The 23,778-nt window shown below is 40.0% G+C and overlaps 1 protein-coding gene and 1 pseudogene across 5 annotated transcripts in view; both read left to right on the top strand.

Annotated features, from left to right (window-relative positions):
- RPTOR (regulatory associated protein of MTOR complex 1) overlaps window positions 1-23,778 on the top strand; it is a 502,533-nt gene that overhangs the window by 427,206 nt on the left and 51,549 nt on the right. For all 5 annotated transcript variants that reach the window (XM_061615781.1, XM_061615780.1, XM_061615782.1 and 2 more), the window contains 4 exons: window positions 3,670-3,775; window positions 14,119-14,233; window positions 14,858-14,982; window positions 18,195-18,299. In XM_061615781.1, the coding sequence (XP_061471765.1) occupies window positions 3,670-3,775; window positions 14,119-14,233; window positions 14,858-14,982; window positions 18,195-18,299 (451 nt within the window). The remainder of the gene's footprint in view (window positions 1-3,669; window positions 3,776-14,118; window positions 14,234-14,857; window positions 14,983-18,194; window positions 18,300-23,778) is intronic.
- LOC133382591 (5S ribosomal RNA) lies at window positions 21,057-21,174 on the top strand (annotated as a pseudogene).

Genomic DNA, 23,778 nt, shown 5'->3' with positions numbered 1-23,778 from the left:
GAAGACCTTCCTCTTTTAACAAGCCTTTTAAGTTGAGACCTTATCCCAGTCTGCATCTGTGTTGGAATTGCTTTTTAATATGTTTGTAAACTTTTCTTATATAAAAACAATGTTTTTAAACGTTTTTCTTTTTTAAGATGTCTTCAAAGCTTTTTTAAAAAAATGTTTGTAAAGATGTTTTATTTTAATGTATTTTAAAGTTTGTTTTTATGATGTTTTAAAGTGTTTTTAGTGCTTTTGTTTGCCGCTCTGGGCTCCTGCTGGGAGGAAGGGTGGGATATAAATTAAATAATAAATAAATAAATAAGTCTATCTTACTATACATTACACTACTCTTGGAAATTGAACCTGATATAGTCTTCATTCCGTAGTGCCATCTGGTCTAAATTCATTCATTCTCCCATCCTTCGCCCGTGTGTGTAATACACACACAGGTTTTAGAGTGTATATAGATGGCAGTAAGTTTACTGCAAGTTCAAAGATAATATACAGCTTAGCAGGGGAAGCTTTCCTTTCAAGGGATAGGCAAGACTTCTGTTTGATTAAAAGGCTGTCCATCTCATGTTGAAAATTTCAAATGGTCAGATATTACATGAAGCTGCCTTATCCTGAGCCAGACTGTTTGATTCGTATGTCAGACTAGAACCAAGGAGACAAATGTTCAAATCCCTGCTTTACCATGAAGCTCACCTAGTAAAATTAGCTAGTCCCTATCTCTCAGCCTAACTTTACTTCTTAAGCTTGTTGTGGGAATAAAATGGAGGGGGGGGAAAGGTTTATACATCATCTTGAGCTCCTTGGAGTGAAAGAAAGATGGGATATACAGTGCCTTGCAAAAGTATTCAGACCCCTGACCAATCCTCTCATATTACTGAATTACAAATGGTACATTGTAATTTCATTCTGTATGATATTTTATTTTGAAACAGTGAAACTCAAAATCAATTATTGTAAGGTGACACTGGTTTTATGCTGGGAAATGTTTGTAAGAAACAAAAAACTGAAACATACATAAGTATTCAACCCACATGAATATTTGGTAGAGCCACCTTTCGCTGCAATAACAGCTTTAAGTCTTTTGGAGTAGGTATCTACCAGCTTTGCACAGTGTTGAAGAGATTTTGGCCCATTCTTCTTGGCAGATTTGCTCCAGGTTGTTCAGGTTGGTTGGATGTTGCTTGTGGAATGCAATTTTCAAAGAGTGCCACAGATTCTCAACGGGATTGAGATCAGGACTTGGGCCACTGCAGGACTGTCACCTTTTTGTTCTTGAGCCCCTCCAATGTTGCTTTGGCCTTGCGCTTGGGATCATTGTACTGCTGAAACGGGAATTTGCTCCCAAGCTTCAGTTTTTTAGTGGACTGAAGCAGGTTCTCTTGCAGTATTTCCCTGTATTTTGCTCCATCCATTCTTCCTTCAACAAGATGCCCAGTCCCTGCTGATAAACATCCCCATAGCATGATGCTACCACCACCATACTTCACTGTAGGGATGGTGTGTCTTGAGGCATGGGCAATGTTAGGTTTGCGCCACACATAGCGCTTTGAGTTTTAGCCAAAAAGCTCTATCTTGCTCTCATCTGACCACAAAACCTTTTCCCACATTGCAGCTGGGGCAGTTTCATGCTTTTTGGCAAACTCCAGACGTGCTTTCAGATAGTACTTTTTGAGTAACGGCTTCTTTCTTGCCACCCTCCCATACAGGCCAGTGTTATGCAGAGCTCTTGATAGGGTTGACTGGTGCACCATTACTCCACTCCCAGCCACTGAACTCTGTATCTCCTTCAAAGTGATTGTTGGCCTCTCTGTGGCTTCTCTCACAAGTCTCCTCCTGGTTCAAGCACTGAGTTTTGAGGGACGCCCTTTTCTTGGCAGTGCCTGGGTGGCGTGATGCAGCTTCCACTTCCTGATTATTGATCCAACTGTGTTCACTCAGGGATATCCAAACACTTGGATATTATTTTGTACCCTTTTCCTAATCTATGCATTTGTATTACATTATCTCTCACTTCTGTAGAATGCTCTTTGGTCTTCATTTTCCTTCAGATCCACAGCCTGACCAATGATCCTTCAACAGTGGGATTTTTATCCTGACAGTGTGACAGCAACTTTAATGGTTCACGGGTGGAGGGCAATGGTAAGGTAACTGTGTGCTCGATAGGGCAGTTTCTTTCATCTGTGTAAACTGGGAGCTTCCACACCACAGGGGTTGAATCCTTATGCAAGCAACATGTTTCAGCTTTTTATGTTTCTTACAAACATTTCCCAACATGAAGCCAGTGTCACCTTACAATAATTGATTTTGAGTTTCAGTGTTTCAAAATAAAATATCATACAGAGCGAAATTACAATATACCATTTGTAATTCAGTAATATGAGAGCATTGGTCAGGGGTCTGAATAGTTTTGGAAGGCACTGTAAATATAATAAATAAATAATATATTTACACTTTCAGACTTCAGACAGAAGTATTTTCCAGCACTGGTACCTGAGATTTTTTAACTGGAGATGCTGAGTTAAACCTGGGACATTATGCAAATAAAAAATATCTATACTACCACTAAATTATGACCGTTCCCCAAATATTTATTTAAAATTTCATTACTAAAATAATCCCAGAGGGGGCTACAATCACGATACACAGAAACCTTATATATATAAAATATGAAAACCAAATACTACTTTAGTTGCAAGCACCAAAAGAAAAATAAGATTTTGTGAATGTATGGCATTGGATTCTTGTAAGGGGACTCCAAAACAGCATTTCCATTTTTCTGGCCATGCTGCTACATGATGATGAGCTGCTTGACAGTTGTGCAGAAAGAAACACGAGATTCCCACATGTTGTCTGCAGTCGTGAATTATACCTTCTGTATTTACACTTGCCATGTGCTTTATGGTGCCATTTATTAGAAAGGAATTATGCAGAAATCACTCTCCTTACATCTAAACAGAGGAAGGCCTTGGAGGTGAGTGTAAAACTGGTTCAGTACTTTGCATGTATTTGTGCATTCATAACAGCAAGATGCAAATATATTTGCTATGACAACTCATTTACATAAGTTTCATAAATTTACATTGCTCTTTAAGACAATGGGACATTCATTTGCTTCCTATGAGAGTTTGTAGCCTGAATGAGACAAGACAAAAAAGCATGAACCTTGTTAAGGAGTGCGTAAAGAATAAGTTCTAAAATATTTGTCGAGCAATGGATATGGTTTATTACTCATAGTCTTAAAATGTGCATTTTTTTAAATTATCCCCAGTGAGAAGATTTCAGTGCTGATATCATTTTTGTAACTAATCTGTATGCACATCTGCATTCAAGCAATGCATTGCAGGCCAATCACTCTTCCATGCAGTTTGTCAAGGAAAAAAAATCTTCTGAAAACATTGCTTCTATGGAAATTTTATCGTATTTATTTTAGTTGGTTAACCCAGACTTTGATCAGTTGACAGCTCTTGGGCCGAATAGTAGATGATCTTTAGCTCAAAAGGTAATGAAGTATATCAGAACAGAAAAAAGTCATGTGCCATTTGTTACTTTTGGTCAGACTGCATAGGCTAAAGACTCTCCAGTTCTGGTTGAAATAAAAAGGCAGGTGAAATTGCAAGAAGCCCTTCTCTGCCATTCTCCTGTTGTATTCATTTATTTTCAATTTACTGGCAGATTCCAGAAGAACATGATTTGGAGAGCCAGGTCCGCAAAGAAAGGGAGTGGCGGTTTCTGCGCAATGCCAGAGTCCGAAAGCAAGCACAGAAAACCATCCAAAAAGGTGATCATCTCTCTCCCCTTCCCCACCCTAACCTCCTTTGTACATCTCCTAGCACCAAGGAGAATGCTTATCTGATCTCTTTAATGCCTTTTGCTCAGAATGTCAAATTGTTCTGTTGTGATGAGGTTAGTTGTTTGAGGCTTAGGCCACTTTTTTCTTCTTGCGTAAAACATGGAAATATGCTGATGGTACAGTAGGTTTGCTTCTAGTCGTGGGGGTAGAAAAACTAATCTTCATTTCTCTGTCTTGCCAGACATCTAAGGTGCCATTTTCAATAGAAACAATGAGAGTTGTGTTTTTGGCATTTATACCTAGCACACAGGCCCACAACCTTGAATCTGATGTTGGTAGGCTGCTTGCTACAAGAGCCTGGGAGACACTGGACAACACTCCAATATTGCCTATATGATTTGTGGTTTCTTTTGAAAACGGTGTCAAGATAGTTGCATGGATCACCTCAGTGGAGGTGGCATCACATAGAACATAACATTGGGTAAAGCAATCCAATCAAGCCATCATTACAATAGGGTGCCCTAAGGCAGTGCTCTTCAGCTTTGGGTCCCCAGATGTTGTTGGACTACAACTCCCATGTTTCCTTTACCAGTGGCTAAACTGGCTGGGGATGATGGGAGTTGTAGTCCAACAACATCTGGGGACCCAAGGTTGAACAATATCCTGAGGAGATGGGCCCATTACTCATGGGACTAAAATCTAATCATGTTAACTAAAGAGTGCATAATACTACTGACCTCCACAAAAGAAAAGCCTGTCCACATGGGGACCTGCCCTATCCTGCCAGTAAGTGCACAGCTGTACTTGGTATAGGAAAGGAAAGGCTGCCTGGGGATTATGCCTTCCTTTATCTAGTCAGTTTTGGAATTTACTTTGAAGCTCTTGTCCAGAAAGGTATAAAAACTGGGCTTCTGAGCCCGATTCTTGTTCCGTTTCCTTGGTCCCACTCGTGCTTTGCTGCTGAAAATCGCTTGTGCTGCCAGCCAGAACCTTGGGTCTGACTCCATCATCTTCCCCTGCTTTTCCTTCACTACCTCTTGTTTCTGCTTCTCTGGGTCCCTACTTGCTGCAGCAGTATCGTCGTGGGTGGTAATACTGGACCTCAAGAGTAATTTAGTACTGGACACATTCTATTGTCCACCTGATCAAAATACTGAGGGAGATCTTGAGATGAAAAATGAAATTGAGGAAGCACCCAAACAAGGAAATGTTGTAGTAATGGGTGACTTCAACTACCCTGACATAGACTGGCTACATATGTGTTCCAGTCGTGACAAGATATCCTAAATGGCTGTGCCCTTGAACAGTTGGTCATGGAACTGAACAGAGGGTGGTGACCCTGGACTTAATCTTAAGTGGCACCCAGGACCTGGTGAAAGATGTAAGCATTGTCAAACCAACTGGGAGCAGTGACCAAAGTGCTATTAAATTAAACATACATGTAAATGGCCAACACTCAAGAAAATCCAACATGGTCACATTTGATTTCAAAAGAGGAAACTTCCCTATAATGAGGGGTTGGTAAAAAGAAAGTTAAAAGGCAAAATCCAGAGGGTCCAATCACTCCAAAATGCTTGGGAGTTGTTTAAAAACACAATATTAAGAGCTCAACTGGAGTGTATACCACAGATTAGGAAAGGTACCACTAGGGCCAAGAGAATGCCAGCATGGTTAACAAGCAGAGTCAAAGATGCTATTAGAGGCAAGAAGACTTCTTTCCAAAAATGGAAATCTTGTCCGAATGAGGAGAATAAAAAGGAACACAAACTTGGCAAAAGAAATGCAAGCAGACAATAAAAAATAATTGAGGAGCACATTGGTAAAAACATAAAGACCAGCAACAAAAAAATTATTTAAATACATTAAAAGCAGAAAATTGTCTAGGGATGACAAGGAAGTCAGGATAAGGAGATTGCAGATAAGTTAAATTAATTATATTTGCATCTGTCTTCACAGTGAAGAATAAAGGGTAGATCCCTGTGCCTGAAACTAACTTTTGCAGGAAGGAAGTCTGAGGAACTGAGACAAATAGTGGTAACAAGAAATTAAGTTCTAGGCTTAATGGACAAAAGAAAAACTGAGACCACTCAGTCACAGAACTCAAAACTGAAATTGCCCATCTTCTAACAAAAGCATATCACTTGTGCCTCAGATCCGCCTCCATACCTGAGGACTGGAAAGTGGTCAATGTAACATCGGTCTTTAAAAGGGGATCCAGGTAGGATCCTGGAAATTACAGGCTGGTTAGCTTAACGTCTGTCATAAGAAAACTGGTGAAAAGTATTGTTAAAGATAAAATAACCAAGCATATAGAAGTACAAGCATTACGGAAGCAGAACCAGCATGGCTTCTGCTAGGGTAAATCCAATCTCACTAGATAGAGGTAATCCGGGTGACATAGTGTCCTTAGTCCAAGCTTTTGACAAGTTACCTCACCAAAGACTCCTGAGAGAGCTTAACAGTCATGGAATAAGAGGAGAGGTCCTCTTGTGTATCAGGAATGGGCTAGGAAACAGCAGAGAGCAGGAATAAATGGACAGCTCTCTCAGTGGAGGGATGTAGAAAGAGGAGTCCCCCAAGGATTGGTATTGGGAGCTGTGCTTTTTAACTTGTTCATAAATGATCTAGGGTTATGGATGAGCAGTGAGGTGACCAGGTTTACTGATGATTTTAAATTGTTCAGGGCTGTTAAAACAAAAAGGGATTGCAAAGAGCTCTGAAAGGACGTCTCCAAACTGAGTGAATAGGCAGTTAAATGGCAAATGCAATTCAATGTAGACAATTGGAAAGTTATGCATATTGGAGCAAAAGTTCTTAATTTTACTTATACGCTCACGGGGTCTGAACTGGTGGTAACTGACAAGGAATGAGACCTTAGGATCATAGTGGATAGCTTGATGAAGATGTCAACTCAGTGTGCAGCAGCTGTGAAAAGGGCAAATTCCATGCTAGGGATCATTAGGACAAGTATGGTGGGGCCACATTTGGAATCCTGTTCTGGTCGCCTTGCCTCAAAAAGAATATTGGAAAAGGTTCAGAAAAGAGTGACCAAAATGATCAATAGAGGGACTCCCTATGAAGAAAGGTTGCTGCATTTGGGGCTTTTTAATTTTAGAGAAAAGGTGAATAAGAGGTGACATGATAAAAGTGTATACAATTATGCATGGCATGGAGAAAATGGATAGAAACAGTGTTTCTCCCCCTCTCGTTACATTAGAACTCATGGGCATACAATTAAGTAGAATGTTGGAAGATTTAGGACAGACAAAAGAAAGTACTTCTTCACATAGAACATAGTTAATCTATGTAATTCTCTCCCATAAGAGCAGTGATGGCCACCAACTTGCACAGGTTTAAAGGGGGATTAAATAAATTCATGGAGGATAAGGCTGTCAGTGGCCAGTAGCCACAATGGCTATGCTCTGTCTCCATAGTCGGAGGCGGTATACTTCCAAATGCCAGCTTCTGGAAACTGCAGGAGGGGAGAGAGCTCTTGCGCTCAGGTCCTGCTTGTGGGCTTCCCATGGGCATCTGGTTGGCTACTGTGAGAACAGGATGCTGGACTACATGGACCACTGGCCTGATCCAGCAGGCTGTTCTTATGTTCTTACTCAAGAGTTCTTTTCAGGACTCTCCTTCATTTCCTGCTTCTCTGGATCTATTTGCTGAAGCAGAGATCCTTGCTCCAGCCATTAAAAAAGTCCTTTTCAGGGCTGCTTCTTGCTTGCTTGTTCTCTCCTGTTTCCTACCTAACCCAGGAGTTTCAGCACACCCCAGTTTTATGGCCCATCAGGGTGTGAAAAGTAACTTTTGCTACTTATCAAGAACTATTAGAAAATGTACATGGAGAATATATAATGAAAGAGAGAGAACAACTGATAAAGGAAGGATATAGTTCTCAATGGTTTGCCTATTTACAATTGTTCGAAAGATATAAAATGGATAAGAAAATGTATGGGTTTGAAATAAGTAAATCTGATTTTGAAATAGGTTTGTGTACAAATGATGAAAATATAATTGCAAAAATGTATAAACTCTTGCTGAAAATGGATATGGAAGAAGAACAAGTAAAAGAGTGTATGGTAAAGTGGGCAAAAAATTTTGGTTATAACATACAAATGGATCAATGGGAAAATATGTGGAAAAAAGGCTTGAGATTTACATTATGCTATAATCTTAAAGAAAATTTCTATAAAATTTCTATAAAATATTCAGCATAGATCGTTGGTACATGACTCCAGAAAAGTTGTCAGAAATGTATAGTAATGTTTCTAATGTTTGTTGGAAATGTAAACAACAAGAAGGATAATTTTATCATATGTGGTGGTTGTGTAAAAAGGCAAAATCATTTTGGGCACAAATAGGTAGGATGATGCAAAAAATTCTAAAGATAAATATTCAGTCAAAACCAGATTTTTTTTTATTGGGTTTTATGGATAAACAAATAGAAAAGAAATATGGAAGAATAATATTATATATGATTACGGCAGCAAGATTATTATATGCACAAAAGTGGAAAATGGAATCAACACCAACAACGGAAGAATGGCTATTGAAATTAATGGACTTAGTAGAGATGGATAAATTGACATGCTTACTTAGAGAAAAATCGACAGACACATTTCTTAAGGAATGGAAGCCTCTCTTAGACTTTTTGTTGAAAGATCAAAATAAAACGATGATATTGGGATTTGACGATTAACTAAGATAACCTATGGAGAAAAGTGATCCTGTATGTATATATTAAGGGACAGGTTTGATATATATTATATACTTATAGCTGATCTGCGACAAATCGGAAGTCAACTATTTTTTTTCTTTTGTTGTATTGTTATGTTTTTGTTGTTTGACTTTGTTTTGTTTGTCTTTTGAAAACTTTGAATAATAAAAAAAATTATTAAAAAAAAAAGAAAAGAAAAGTAACTTTTGCTCTCTGTCCTGTCTCTTAAAGGTCCTTTCCCTACAAATTGTAGACTCCACATCTGTCCCCTCTTTCTATCTGTGTATGTCTGTGTTTTAAACACGTATTTTAGTCCTTCCCCAAGTCAGCTTTCCACTGTTCATTCCAGCTGTGCATAACTGAGGCCTAGAGAGAGAGAAAGAGCAGACAAGTGTGCTTCTCCCGGCAGCAGTACACCTTTTTTCCAAAATCCCACACTGTCTTACACCTACCCTCCTCCTCTTACGCCTTGTGTGCTTGGCTCCTTGCATATATGTTGTGTGTGTGCGCGCATGTGTGTGCTAGTTTAGCAGTGATTAGAATTAACTAATTCTCCCAAACCAAAGAAATGTGTCTATTGTAACTGAACTATTCCCCACTGAAGTATTAAATATATCTGTTTTGATTGTGTGTGCATGTGTGTGTTCAATAAACATTGTCCTCATATTAAGACCTATGTGTGTAAGTTACTGGATAAATCTGCCAAAACGTACTACTACCACTGTCTAAATGTCCTAATAAATGAGAATCTTAGAATATGTGTATGTGAAACACGTATCTGCCAAAGGGGCTTGCTAACACTGACTACTAGTAGCTAAGCTTTTGGGCAGCCATGCTAATTAGAGATGGTATGCCCACCAAAAAGTAAAATATCCAGGATAAAATTAATTGCTCAAAGGCATTTTACATATCTCTCAAGCAACTATCCTGGCTTTTCTTCCACCCTGTAGAGTTTGGATGGATGCTGCAGGAATATTGCAGGCAAAATGCCAGCATTTCTACCTTTTCCAAAGGGCAGAGTCAGAGTTTGATAGGAAATAAATACTGTTGGGATTGTCAGCCTTGGCAAATTGGCTTGTGTTCTACAAGAGTCTGCTATATCCCCTTTATATTCAGAAGGCGCCGAAAGGGTTTCGGAATCCTTTGGTTTTATTGAGCCCCATAAATGATTGTTTATTCATATCCTATCATGTTTCTGCAATGCTTTTTATGTGTGACCTCTTTTACACTTGTAGCTTTTCTCCCTTCATATGCATTGGATTCACGTTTCATCAGCAAATATATTCAGTGCTCTACTGAAAGCTCATCTTGCTTATTTATAACTCTTTATTCATTTACAAGGCAGCAGTCAGGCTGTGGGCTTTATTGTTTAATGACAGAGGATATTTGAATTCCCTCTATCTTGCTGAAGTGGCCCCTTAATTTTGCATAGCTGTGGCTAGAATTGACATTACTACTCCTTCTGCAGCTTGGCAGGCTAGTGAATAAGTGACAGTGAATTTGTGCTGCTCACCTATACTGTCATATTCAGCATGATTCAAGATTGTTCTCACCAGGGATGAGAAAATTTGGGGTGCTTTCCCATCTTGAGATGACAGCTGGAGAAAGATTAGTGTGAAATATTAATCTGTTGAAAGAGATTGTCTGTCTCTCACATACAGCTTAGTCCTTTGAAACCTGGTAGGCTTGAGTCAGCAGAGGAAAGAGAGTGCCTCAAAGATTTTTTTTTTTTAATGGAATAGTGCATACAACTGTGCAAACAATTGAGATGGCCAGTTTTGAATTGCATTCCCTTTGTCATGACAGAAGCAAAATTCTTTACTTCAGCAAGCCTCCCATGACCACTGCTACCCTGAAGCGTTGAACATTTTGACAGCTAATGAAGTTGACAACGTAATACCAATAAAATACGTGTGATTTTTTATGGAATTTGATTTTGCATATGCTTAGAAGTGGTGGAAACACTGGGAACCTTTTGACACTATCCATTTTGGAGATCTGCTTCCACTCACCTGTAATAAACAGCCTGTAAAAATAATAGTCAGATCTGCTTTACACAGGAACCCCAGAAAATTATGCTCTTGTGTGAATTTGCCATTAACATTTGGGGTCTTTGAGCCATATTCAAGTTTGAAACCTTATTACAGTTGCACATTACTTTGTAGTAAAATGAACTCTTGGCTTTTTGAGGACTTCACTGTGCCTTGGAATAAGTATTTCACCAAGCACAAATATATTGCCAATTTAACTAATCTGTTTTCATCTTAATAATGTTTACATTCTGTGTGGTGGACTGAGGAATTAGCGGAACAGGGTGGACTTTTTCCCTGTAATTTGAGGAGACCCACCATAACATATTTCAGTAGAACACTAAATTATCTACATTCAAGGCAGTTTGAGTCTCAGATTTTATTTTTTATTTTTATGATTTATTAAATTTCTATCCCACCTTCTTCCCAAAGACTCCCAGGGTGGCAGATACCAAAGTGGTAAAATTAAAAATAAAATAAAAGCACATTTAAAACATTTATAAACAATTAAAAACATTTGAAAGCATACCCTCACCAATAGTTTCAAGTTAATGCTTTCAAGGTTGCGAGAAACAGTATCGTTCAGCAATTAAATGCCTCAGTAAACAGGGGGGGGTTCAGTTCCTCCTTAAAGTTAATTATGAGGGAGACAGATGCATCTCACCAGGGAAGGTTCTGAAAGGTTCCTTCTGACTGGTGCCTATGGGAGGTTACCTAAGCAGGGTTCCATTGCTTGGTAACTGATGCTATTCTCTCTGAGGAGAGACGAGACTACAACCAACTACCTCCTATGTAAGTAAAAGGCCTCCTATGTCCAACAACAATGGAGAGAATTAGGCTTAGCTTCTCTCGAGATAAATGCCTCTAGATTTTGGGATCTTGTTTCTAGGGGGCTGAAGGAGGCTCAAATGGGTTTAGATAACCTGATAACATCGGACCAATGGAGTTTGCACTTCTCTGCTCTTTATAAGAGCACCTCGCCCTTCCCTCAACCTTCCTCATCTTCTCTCGCCAGCTCCTTAAATTGCTGCCCAGAGTGGGACCCGGTCTCGCCTGGGGAGGTCACCTCGCTGATTAATTTGATGTCAAATAGTAAGGCCCCCGGTGAAGATATGCTCCCCGCAGAGCTTTTTAAGTCCAACCCCGACTAGTGGGCACCTATTTTTGCAAAGCTCTTTACCTTTATTAACTCGAGGGGAGTGATCCCTAAGGGTTGGAAAAGTAGCATAGTTATACCTCTCCACAAAAACGGAGCCAAAACGGATCCTAAAAATTTTAGGCCGATCAGTCTATTAGACATAGCACCCAAACTCTACACCAGGTATCTCCTTGTGAAATTGGATAAATGGACCCAAGAGTATAATGTTATTGCTCCAGAACAAGCCGGGTTTGCAAAGGGTAAATCCACGGTTGACCATTGTTTTGTATTGTCCCACCTCATTCAAAAATATGCATTCCATAATAGGAAGGAATTTTTTGTGGCCTTTGTGGATTTCTCCTCTGCATTTGATCTCATTGAAAGAGGCCGCCTGTGGCAAAAGTTGGGTGATACTAATATTGACAAACGATTACTCTTGCTCCTGCGGTCCCTGCATTGTGACATTTCTCTTAGAGTGAGACTCGGTGCAAATGATGTCCTTTCTGAGTCGATTTCCACCCATCGAGGGGTGCGCCAGGGATGTATTTTAGCCCCCTTTCTTTTTAACTTTTATATAAATAACATTGTCCAGGAGCTATCTGGCCCTCTGTATTTTCCCCCTTCCATTTTATCCTCTAAAATCTCTGTTCTGCTTTATGCGGATGACCTTGCCCTCATGTCAACCACGGTTTGAGGAGGCTGTTAAAAAGCCTGGGCTGTTTTTGTTCTAAGGAAAGCCTTCTCATTAATTATGCAAAGACGAAAGTGGTTGTGTTTGGGAATAAGGGCACCAAACATGTTTGGAGATTAAACAACCAAATTATCCAACAGCAACGGAGTTACTGTTACTTGGGTGTTAATTTTACTGCAAATTTGTCTTGGAAATTTCATTGTGACTCCGTTAGACTGAAGGCAGCTCATTCTGTCCATCAGTTATGCCATTTTTTTTCCTATAAAGGTGGCAAATTGGTCCCCCCAGCTCTGGAAATCTTCCATAGGAAGATAATCCCCCAATTACTATATGGGGCAGAGATCTGGGGCCACAGTGACACTTCATCATTAGAGAAAGTACAGAATACCTTTCTCAGGTTTATCCTGGCCACTCCCCGTGGTTCTCCCGCCAACCTACTGAGACTAGAAACCGGTCTCCACCCGTTAGAATCTTTGGCCCATGTGGCATTGGCTTCGTATTGGCTGCGGCTCGTTGGCATGGATGACACATGCCTGCCTAAAATGTGTTTATGCGAACAACTTCAGTCATCCTACCATTCTTCATGGTTACGTCGAGCCAAAGCCAAACTGTCTGCCTATGGGATTTCCATAACCATTCCTCCATCACACTACTCCTTAAGGGCGAAAAGATTGTTTAAGGAAAGAATTTTATTCTATGCCCAACGCTGGATGCTTTATTTGGCCTCCCAAACCTCCTTTTCGGTATGGTACCCCTGTTTCAAAACAACATTTGGTGCTGAACCATATCTCTCCTTTCTATCGGCCCCTCTGCAGAGATGGTCTTTTACCGCCCTGCGTCTGCAAACCATGCCCTCTGCAATGCTGGCGGGCCGTTACGCTAACACCCCCTATGATCTCAGAGTTTGCATTTGCTGTGCGGGTGAGATTGAGGACGTGGCCCATTACCTCCTGAGATGTCCCCTTTATCAGGCGCCCAGAGCTAAAATTTTAGACCCTGTAATTCTTCTCATGCAGGACAGACCCGCTTTTGAACAAATAGCCATCCTTCTGGCAGGTTCAGATATTTACATAACATCTAAGGTCGCCACTTTTGCCCTCGCAGCCAAGAAGATTAGGGCTAGCTTTGTAAAACACTCGGAACTGTTTTGACGTTGTCTCACTGTTCAGTTTTTAACATAGAACTTTAAGGCTGTTTTAAGAAGAAAGATCCTATGGTATATAAATTTCCTGGTTGTTTGGCTGTTTTTATTGTACCTTTGTATTTTATGCTAGTGCACTTTATGCCCTTCTGTACTTTTTTTAACCTTTTCCGGTGGCTAATAGCTTTTAGCAATAAAGAATTGTTGTCTAAAAAAAAAAAAAAGTGGTAAAATTAAAAATAAAATAAAAGCACATTTAAAACATTTATAAACAATTAAAAACATTTGAAAGCATACCCTCACCAATAGTTTCAAGTTAATGCTTTCAAGGTTGTGAGAAACAGTATCGTTCAGCAATTAAATGCCTCAGTAAACGGGTTTTTTTCAGTTCCTCCTTAAAGTTAATTATGAGGGAGACAGATGCATCTCACCAGGGAGGGCATTCCGCAAAAGGGGAATTCCCACCGAGAAGGCCCTGTCATGGTCATCACCAACTGGGCAGCACCCAACGGTGGTGGCACCACCAGTACTGGCATCAGTAAGACATGTCATGTCATGGGGTTTGGTGTTGATACCAATATTCTTTTTTTTTTTCCTTTATTTTTTTCTAGGTATTTCACGACTAGATGATCAAATCTTTCTGAACAGGAACCCTGGTATGCCTTCAGTGGTTAAATTTCACCCGTTCACCCCATGTATAGCAGTGGCTGACAAAGACAGCATCTGGTAAGATACTGACATTTTAACGTGACATAAGTGTATTTGAGCTGCTGGGGCCATGTTCTTCCAGCTGAGGACAGGCTTATAAATTCAGTAGTCATTATGCCTGGATTTGTTACAGACTTGTATGATATAATTTCAGCTTTATTATTTCTCTACAGAAGCCAGAGGTGTAATGAAGAGACATTAAATACTCTAAAGGGTGTGGTGGTAGGGAAGATACATTTGGTTTGGAACCAGATTATAGAATAACATGTTTTATTCTGGGGACTTCAATCCAGGCTGGTATATGAATCCAACTATTATTATTTATTATTATTAATCTATTATTTGATTTATATCCCGCCCTTCCTCCCAGCAGGAGCCCAGGGCGGCAAACAAAAGCACTGAAAACACTTTAAAACATCATAAAACAGACTTTAAAATACATTAAAACAAAACATCTTTAAAACATTTTTCTTTAAAAAAACCTAACCAAACCAAAAATAATATTGCATATTTCAAAGACATTACTGAAAAACAGCCTGGCTTAACAGCTTCAAAAGCAAACCAAAACCCTGTCCTGAGTTCTGGAGTCAGAGAAAATAGTAAAACTATCTAACTTTTTGATTTCTTTCTTCCCTTTCCCAGTTTTTGGGATTGGGAAAAAGGAGAAAAGCTGGACTATTTTCACAATGGAAACCCACGCTACACAAGGATCACTGCCATGGAATATTTGAATGGACAAGACTGCTCTCTGCTCCTGACTGCTACAGGTGGGCATGACTTCATTTTTGAAAGGAAGAAATACCTGAAGCATTTTCTGCCCTATCATCCTATTAATGGACTATGTCCTGCATTTTATTCACACTGAGGCATAGACGCTTGCTTTGTTTTATTTTAATGTTTGTTTGTTTTAATAAAGGGACCCACCTTTTAATAAAGGGTTATTTTTCTGAACCAGAAGTTAAAACTTCCTTAGCACCTTTTCTGTATTATCTTCCATGCATCCTGCCAGCAGGCTCTTGAGTCACCACAAGACTCCTAAAGCATATAGACAACTACTTGAGAATCGCCCTGTGATTGCCTTATTGCATCCACTATGCTCACCTTCATTTCATCCTAAGTTTGAAAAATGCTTTGGGAATCATAGGAGACCCCAGCATTAGCCAGTCCCCCATACCCATTTTTCTGACTACAAGAACCTAACCATCAGGTTAACTCCTTGCACTTTCTGTGGCTGTCACAACTCCAGAGTAATCCTCTATTCATTAGGACCTCAGGCCAGGTTAACAGGTAAAGTAAGCTTCTCCAGAGACTGTTATTCTTACAGAACATCTTCAGCAATATTGTGCTGTGTGACAATCTCTTCTACTTTAAAGTCCGCAAGCAGCATTATTGTGTGTAGTCTTATTACATGGCAGACCTATGCATATCATTGTTGTCAAGCAAAGCACTAGTGAACAATAGCATTATTCAATGCATAAGCAAGCCTTCAGGCTCCCATTAACTGCAGTGGGAAGTGTACAAAGTGGACTTTGATATTTTTTCCAAAAAAAACCCCATACATTTAAGGATATGTGAATTTTCTTTTGCACTCAAGTCTTGCTTGTGGACTTCCCATTGGGGCTGGGAAGGAAAGGATGCTGGACTAGATGGGCCTTTGGCGTGATCCAGCAGGGTTTTTCTTATGTTTTTATGGAATTATTAAACACACTGTAATTGTTTTCAATTTAAGCCTTCTTGCTTTGAGTCTATGACCTTACCACAAAATCTTTTTATACAATAATTATTTTTATTCCAGCCCCACCTGACAATACAGTTAACAAACAAAAGCCTTGTCCATAACAAGCAGAGGAAAAGCTAAATTATTGAGGCTGTTCTCATTAACCATTTGCACTGCTGCTATCACCACCTGAGAGACACACAGACAGACAGACAACAATCAAACAGTACTTCAGTCAAATTTGTTCTGGATCCCAGAAGGATGCAGTTAATCTCTAAAACCAATTATTACAGTGACTACCAAAACAGGCTTACTAAGGCAAAACATTTCAGCTTCTACCTTCTGCAGCTCTTCTGATGTGAGTCAAAGGGTGCTGTAGCCACCCTACCACTGTGGCTGTAGCGCCCCTTGATTTACATGAGAGCAGCTGGAGAAGGTAGAAACTGAAACATTTTGCTTTAATATCTGTTTTATTAGTCACTGTGATAGAGAGGGGAAGAAAGAGCACTCTACTATTTTTAGATTAGAGCATCCTGAATGTGTCCGTCTAGTCCCAAACAGATAAACTAAGAAAACATGTGCTGCTATATACTGTAGTAGTTGTAGTAGCAGCAGCAACATAAAGTGCTGTTTTCCCCATTTTCCGAAACAGCTAGATTTTCTTATGTCCAAATCTACTTTAAACCTGTCCAACTAAGGATTTCCTATTGCCGAAGGAAATTGGGGCCAAGGGACTGCAATGCATCTAAAGCACTATCCCCTTAAACACTGAAAAAATGTTTGCTGAATGACAACAGGGAGCAGCAAGAAAATGAAGGGTTGGTGAAATAAAGGGCTGCAAGCAGGCTGAGCTTAGAAATTGCCATACTAAGCTAGGGCCGTTTATAAGATCCTTGCTCATTTTCAAGAAAGAACACTAAAAGCCAAAAGAGCTAGTTTGAGGAAAAGAAGAAAAACTTGTAATTCCAGGGAAACCTTTATATTACATGTTCTCCAGTTTTATCATAAGGTATGTCCCTAATTTAAAATTTAAAAAGAGCTTCCTGTTTTGCCTAATAGGGCAAATAGTGATTTGGGAGGGTTTTCATTAGGAAAGTGGTACATGGATAAAGGCTAAACCTCCCCTACTGCTGCAGCCTAGATCAGATCTTTCCCCCAACCCCCAGTTGTTGCTATTAAACTTCTAATAAAGAAACAGTGGGAGATCCAATCTGGATCTCTTATTGTCATTTAACCCTCAGTAGGTGTTTCTGCATGGCAGTTTATTGTGAACTCTGTGTTGATAGTGCATATAATTTTTGTGCAGCATCCACACAATGTTGTCCTCATCAAAATGTAGCCTGATATTATCTCTCCCCATTTAATCCAGATTGACTGTTTTTTGCTGCATTTTTACTTATCAGATTTTCTATAGGAAAGGTATCTCCAGATTAAATAGAGATATAATATAGGACAGCATTTTGATTAAAGATGGTGTTGGGTGGCCAGTGCACAACACTTGCATGCATGAGCAGCATCAAGTCCACAATAAGCTGCTGTGTGGAAGCACCCTAGTAATACTTCGATGGAGAGTTAAGATAATGCTGTGCTCAGAAAACGACTCCAGGAAGCAAAATTCCTGTTGAAATATTTGACTTAATTACTAGTCAAGGCTACCAAACATGGAAGGGAAAATACATAGTCCACATTACCAGACAAGTTTGTTTGTTTGTCTGCTTAATATATTTATATCCCACTTTTCCTCCAAGGAGCTCAAGGTGTGGTATACATGGTTCTTCCCTCTACATTTTGCCCTCATAACAACCCTGTGACTTAGGGTAGGCTGAGAGACAGTGACTGGCCCAAGGTCACACAGTGAGCTTCATGGCTGAGTGGGGATTCAGGCCTTGGTGTCCCAGGTCATAGTCCCAACATTGGGCCACACTTGCTCTGTCTGTGTCTCTGAATAGGGCAGAGGGATGGAGATGATGGAGCCTGGCATTTCACTTCCTTACTTAAGAGACAAACTGTCTCAACAATCTGATTAGAAAGTGTCAGGAGGTTCCACAGCAACTACTGACCACTCCTTAGGGATTCCTGCTTCCTATTTGGTTTAGTGAAATCAGTCTGAAGCTGCATGGATTTTCTGCTGGGGCAAAACGAGTAATGGCAGTGATCTAATGGCACTGAATTATATGACAGTCATCCAACTTTCCTTTCTCCTGATACATACATGTCAGGGCTGACGTTGACTTACATTTTCCTTTCTGCCCTTCCTTCAAGATGATGGTGCTATTAGGGTGTGGAAAAACTTTGCTGACCTAGAGAAGAATCCAGAGATGGTAACAGCTTGGCAGGGTTTGTCAGACATGCTGCCAACGACACGTGGTAGGTATGGCTTAACATCCTGTCTGGATTTGAAGGGGCAAAAATAACTTGCCATGATCTGGAGTAGGGTTGGGTAACACAGAGTAGTCTTCACTGCCTTCAGTAATATCTGGTTAACAAACCTTTGGCCTTTATGGACCTGATGATAAATTTCTTCCTCAACATATTTAAAAAACGAATGATAAATGCAAGTCTAAACAGAGACACCAGATGGGGAATAGATACAGTCGTTTTCATTGTGCTGAATAGAGGAGCACAGGTGAGTTCTCCTTCCTGGACTGCGCTGGAGTTGCATCACTGGAGGTCAGATCTAACTTTTTTTGCTTCTAGGTAGAGAATTGTTGTGTAAACACTTCCCTTCCGTGAACTCATTATAGCAGCCGGTTTTCTCTCCTCACTTTGGGGTTTTACCCAAAGGCTCACCTCTTGCTGCTATCCTTTTTTTGTTTGTTTGCTTGCTTGCTTGCTTGCTTGTTCACAGCTCTGCATGCTTCCCGTATACCCTTGATCAGCCTCGTTGACTTGAACACATCCAGCTCTGCTTGCAGTATTTCCTGTGATTTATTGTGGAGGGTGGGGGTGGAAGTGGAAGGTCAAGAGGAGAATATGAAATAATGCATGTACAGGATGATAGTACAAGTGGATGTAAATGGCCCAAACATGTTGAGAATCCAGGAATGGTTAGATGTCAACAAGAAACCCATCACTTAACAAGCCTGGCTGAGAGGCTGAGGTGCAGGGTTAGGTGACAAAAAAACCCTCTGTCAAATGGTGTAATGAAGGGTACTTGCTCTGCTTCCAAGACATGAGGAGTCATTAATGGTCTGACAGTTCTCATTTCTGAGCCTATGGATCTCAGCAGTGGAGCCTGACAACCTCTTATTTGAAAACTTCCTGTTGTTAAACCAGTACTTGCATTCCCTTTAAAATATTTGTGCTGGCACCACCAGTAAGAGATAGTGGCTTGACATGTCAAAATAAAAATCTCTGCCCTTTGAACATTAAGGGTTTTACATTTCAGTAGCTCTGCCTACATATTTTTCTTTAATGTCATCTTCCTCCCTCAGATTGCCCTGCTTTTCCCTTCTAGCTGTTCATCGGAATTCACACATGATGCTTCACTCAGATCTAAAAACTTTGACAATTCTGCCTCTAGTTCTTTCCATGAAAAGAATCCCATGGTGATTCTGTTTCTCTGTCCTTTGGGCCTGGCAGCCTGAAATCTGAGGTTCAGGAAATCTGAGGTAAACCCAAGCTTCTGTAGCACACTATTACATGGGCACATAATTGATCATAAAGTGTGGGAAGCTAGACATCTGTTATAAACATTGCTGTGGCTGAAATCCTACTGTATATAGGAATATCATCAATAAGATCAAGTAGAAGCCAGCTGAAAGATGCTCACCTTGCAGTTCTTGAATTCCCCCTGCTGCTTTGGTTGAAGACCAGAGTACCAAACTCAACTCTTGTTGATCTCTTTGGGTTTTGTCTTTAGTGGTCCCTTACCAAGCTTTAATACTTCATGCTCATTTAGCATATATCTTACCAAAGGTATCTACAAAGCACCCATCTGAAAATCAACATAGCCATTCAGATATTGCACAGTTCAGTTCAAGTTATTAATTGTGTTTGCCATTGGCCATATTACCAAATACTTCAAATACAAATGGAGAAGATTATTCCAATATGGGTATAAAAACAAAAAAAGACAGGCTCACAAAAGCCACCAAATTATGAAAAGATTTCACATTTAAAATCTAGTACTGGGAGGACAGCAGTGTTGCATTTTTCCCCCTGTCACTGTCATAAGAGGCTATAGCGTTAGTGAGCTTTTGGAAACTTACCTATAAGCAAAAAGGCTAGTTTTAAATTGAATAGGTATAGATCAGTCATCCCCAACCTATTGCCCTCCAGATGTTACTGGACCACAACTCCCATCAGCCCCAGCCAGCATGGCCAATGGTCAGGGATCATCTGGAGGGTGCCAGGTTGGGGAAAGCTGATATTGATCAGTGGTTCCCAAACTTTTTCCCCCACAGACCACTTGAAAATTGCTGATGGTCTTCGTGGACCACTTAATGATTTTTCTTTCTGTTGTAGCAATTGTAATACACTGTGCTAGATTCTGTATGATTTTTATTTTTATTTTATTGCTTCTTTTATTTTGTATGTTGTATCTTATTGTATTACAGTTTGCATTCCATAAAATAGGAAATAAAAAAAGCAATAAACATACAATTACAAATCAATGTGAATATTTAATATGGATATGCCACGGACCACCTGAATGAAGCTCGTGAACCATTGGTGGTCCATTGACCACAGTTTGGGAACCCCTGATACGTGACATCCAATCCAAAGCTGGCAATGAAATTTGAGATCTGACCTTGAAGTATAAAAGACAGGATAGCAGAGGTGAGATAAATCCTGTGTTACATTAACTCCACAAAAATACAGAAGAAAAGTTCATAACTAAATGTAGAAAATACCCATCTAAAGCACTCATAGTCTGATATCTTAGTCAGTGGATTGCTTCTTTCAAAAATCAGTGTGTTAAACTGAAAAGATAGCTTTCTAACCTGAGTGATTCATTTAAAATGGGTAAGGAACCTGTCACCCTCCATATGATGTTGAACTCCAACTGCCATCAATCCCAGCCAGCATGACCAATTATCAGGAATAATGGGAGTTATCTGGAGGGTAACAGGTTTCTCATTCCTGCTTTAAAAATTTTAAGATTGCGGTAATATGGGCAACTGCTACTGACATACTATCCTGAACACGCCCAATCTCGTCTAATCTGGGAAGCTAATCAGGGTCAGGCCTGGTTAGTACTTGGATGGGAGACCGCCTGGGAATACCGGTGCCATAGGCTTAGAGGAAGGCAGTGGTAAACCACCTCTGAATACCTCTTACCATGCAAACCCTATAAATATATATATATATATATATAAATTCATGGGGTCACCATAAATCGTAATCAACTTGAAGGCATATAACAACAATATGGGCAACTTGATGTTTATTGCTATACCTCAGTTCTGATCTTAATTAGCATCAGCTAGTAAGCCCTTTGTTATCAATTCTTACTGACAGTGACCATTTGGGACTAAAATATACTTTATTTAGGTACAATCCATCAGTGAATTCCTTGTTCTTGTTTTGAGTTACTACAGAAAAAATAGTCTGAGGCTGAAGAGAAATGACATTTAACTGATTCATTTCAATAACATGTGTACAAGCAAATGTTGTTTTAACCCTCGGACTCCAGCCTATATGCTGCTGTGTCTGTCTGCAGTTCAAGTGATGGGAAGACAAGAAAATCCTGCCCATGTGACAACCCCATTTAACCAACATATTGCAACATGTTCAGACATCATAAAAAATAAAATATGCAGGAGTTACAAGAGCAAAGCAGACCAACACAGTGAAACAAAATATACACATGAAGTACAGGTTTGCAGATATAGTATCATTTGAGTAAGGAACAATTGTTCGTTTCTTGGGAGTCAAGATCAGTTGTTTCTGCTCATCCTCTTTTCACACCTCTCTATAGCATGAGCAAATTATTTCTGTACAGATGAGTCACAGAAGTCCCTTGTGACCATTGTTTTCCACTATGGCTTGGATTTTCACCCAGCAACATCTTCCCTGTCCGGGTGAACAAGAGCTCCAAGCAGGATGGGGGGGGAGGGGGGAGTGTTGGGTGATTGTGCTTCATTAAAATTCTATTTCAGTCCTTGATATTGTTACTATCTTAGGGTTAGTTAGATTCACCCCGAAAAGATGCAGGGTGAATTAAATGAGTCCTCTGTAGAAATGAGATTCTTGATGGAAGTGCTAGCCTTTGCTGTGGAAACTGCAGGTACAGTTCAGCACAGGGCTATAATATGACTCCTGTTTCTCTGAGACCATTATTCTCATGGCCTCAATTTTCTGTACTGTGCTTCTTTATCCTGCCTCCTTTATATGGCCAGTGGAACTGTATCTGCATTTCAGCATCCTCTGTTGTTGTTTTTCCTCCATCTTCCACCTCCACCTCCTAATCCTCAGTTGGTGATGTAATCATCTTGATGAAAAATGGGTCACTGACCTCACAAGGAGACTGAATGAACAGCAGGAGCAGAGGACACTCTTAAAGAAGTGGACCTGACCTCTTTGTGCAAGCGTCCTCATTTGTGAAGAACAGGCTGGAATAGATTAAGAGGGATGGAAGGAAAGGAATCTTATAATAGGGTGTGTAATTATTTTACTCCAGCAAAACATTCACTTGTGCCTATATGAAAGAAGCCCAAAGGCTTCAGCTCCGTACTGACCATGTACTACAATAAGCAAACAGACTTTTTTTCTCAGTATTGGTTATGTCCTTGCTTGGCTTATATCTACTAAATAAAATCACTGCCCATCTGAAGGTTAATGGGTGAGGTCTTAGAAAACCAGGAGTAAATTTCATGTTGTGCCTACTCATAATATTTTGGATTGTGTAAAACTCAGAACTGCTGTGTTTGAGCACTAGAGAATTGGGGGGAACCACAGAGTTACGTGCGTCAACTCCAGGTCAGTGCTGAATTGGTGTTGATTTTAATGACCATCTAACTTGTGCTTATAATGAAAGCATCCAAGAATCAATATAGGCCCCACCAGAAAATGTGTGTCCACAGTTAATATTGTACCACACTGAAGGTTGTTAGGGAGGGAGGCTGCTGAAATTAATATCTGAATAAATCCAGCGCTTGGCTATTATGGCTCCTGTGTCTGCCATTCTGACTTGGTCTGTTTCTCATCACAAAAGATGGCCAGGCAAAGTCCCTTTGTTCTCCATTTTTTTCCTCCCCCCCCCTTTTTTTTTCTTTTCTTTTTTAGGTTGTTTTGTTTGCAGTTGAACCAATGAAAAAGGTGACATGGGGAAAATGTAAAACTATCAGAGCAGGGCAAGCCTTGTGCGAATTTGTGCTTCAGTAGGTCACAGTCTCATCTAAGCAATTCCAGGAGTAGGTTTTGTTATTTGTCATTATTTCAAAAGGCCCTAAAGCTGGTTTCTGTGGCTGACACATGAGAGTTCACATGGATTACACAGAGTCATTATTTTAGAAAAAGGATGTTTAAGATGAGTGGTTTAGAACAGACTTCTAGCTAAGTCTCTAAACTGATAGGAGAGCATAGCAGTTCCTGTCAGCATAATCAGGTCTTGTGTGATACCACTTAGACATGGGAGGTTGAGAGGAGCCAGACCCTAAGGAGCGTCATTCCCTAGGCAGATTGGCAATCCATCTAGCCAGATGCACTGGTTGCCTGTGATACGTCCTGGCTACTGTCATACTTCAGTACAGAGCAATGTAATTCTCTTGTAATGGAGAGAATGGGTCATCACTTACTACGGGGGCACCTCTCCCATCCATCACTACTCCTTTTACTGTCTCCCAGATTTAAAAAAGGTGAAGCAGAACATTTGAAAGTGTCTTTGCAAGTCCTGCCCTGG

The sequence above is a fragment of the Rhineura floridana genome, chromosome 3, assembly GCF_030035675.1.
Source record: "Rhineura floridana isolate rRhiFlo1 chromosome 3, rRhiFlo1.hap2, whole genome shotgun sequence".
NCBI lineage: Eukaryota > Metazoa > Chordata > Lepidosauria > Squamata > Rhineuridae > Rhineura > Rhineura floridana.
This window is presented reverse-complemented; position numbering and strand designations above follow the sequence as displayed.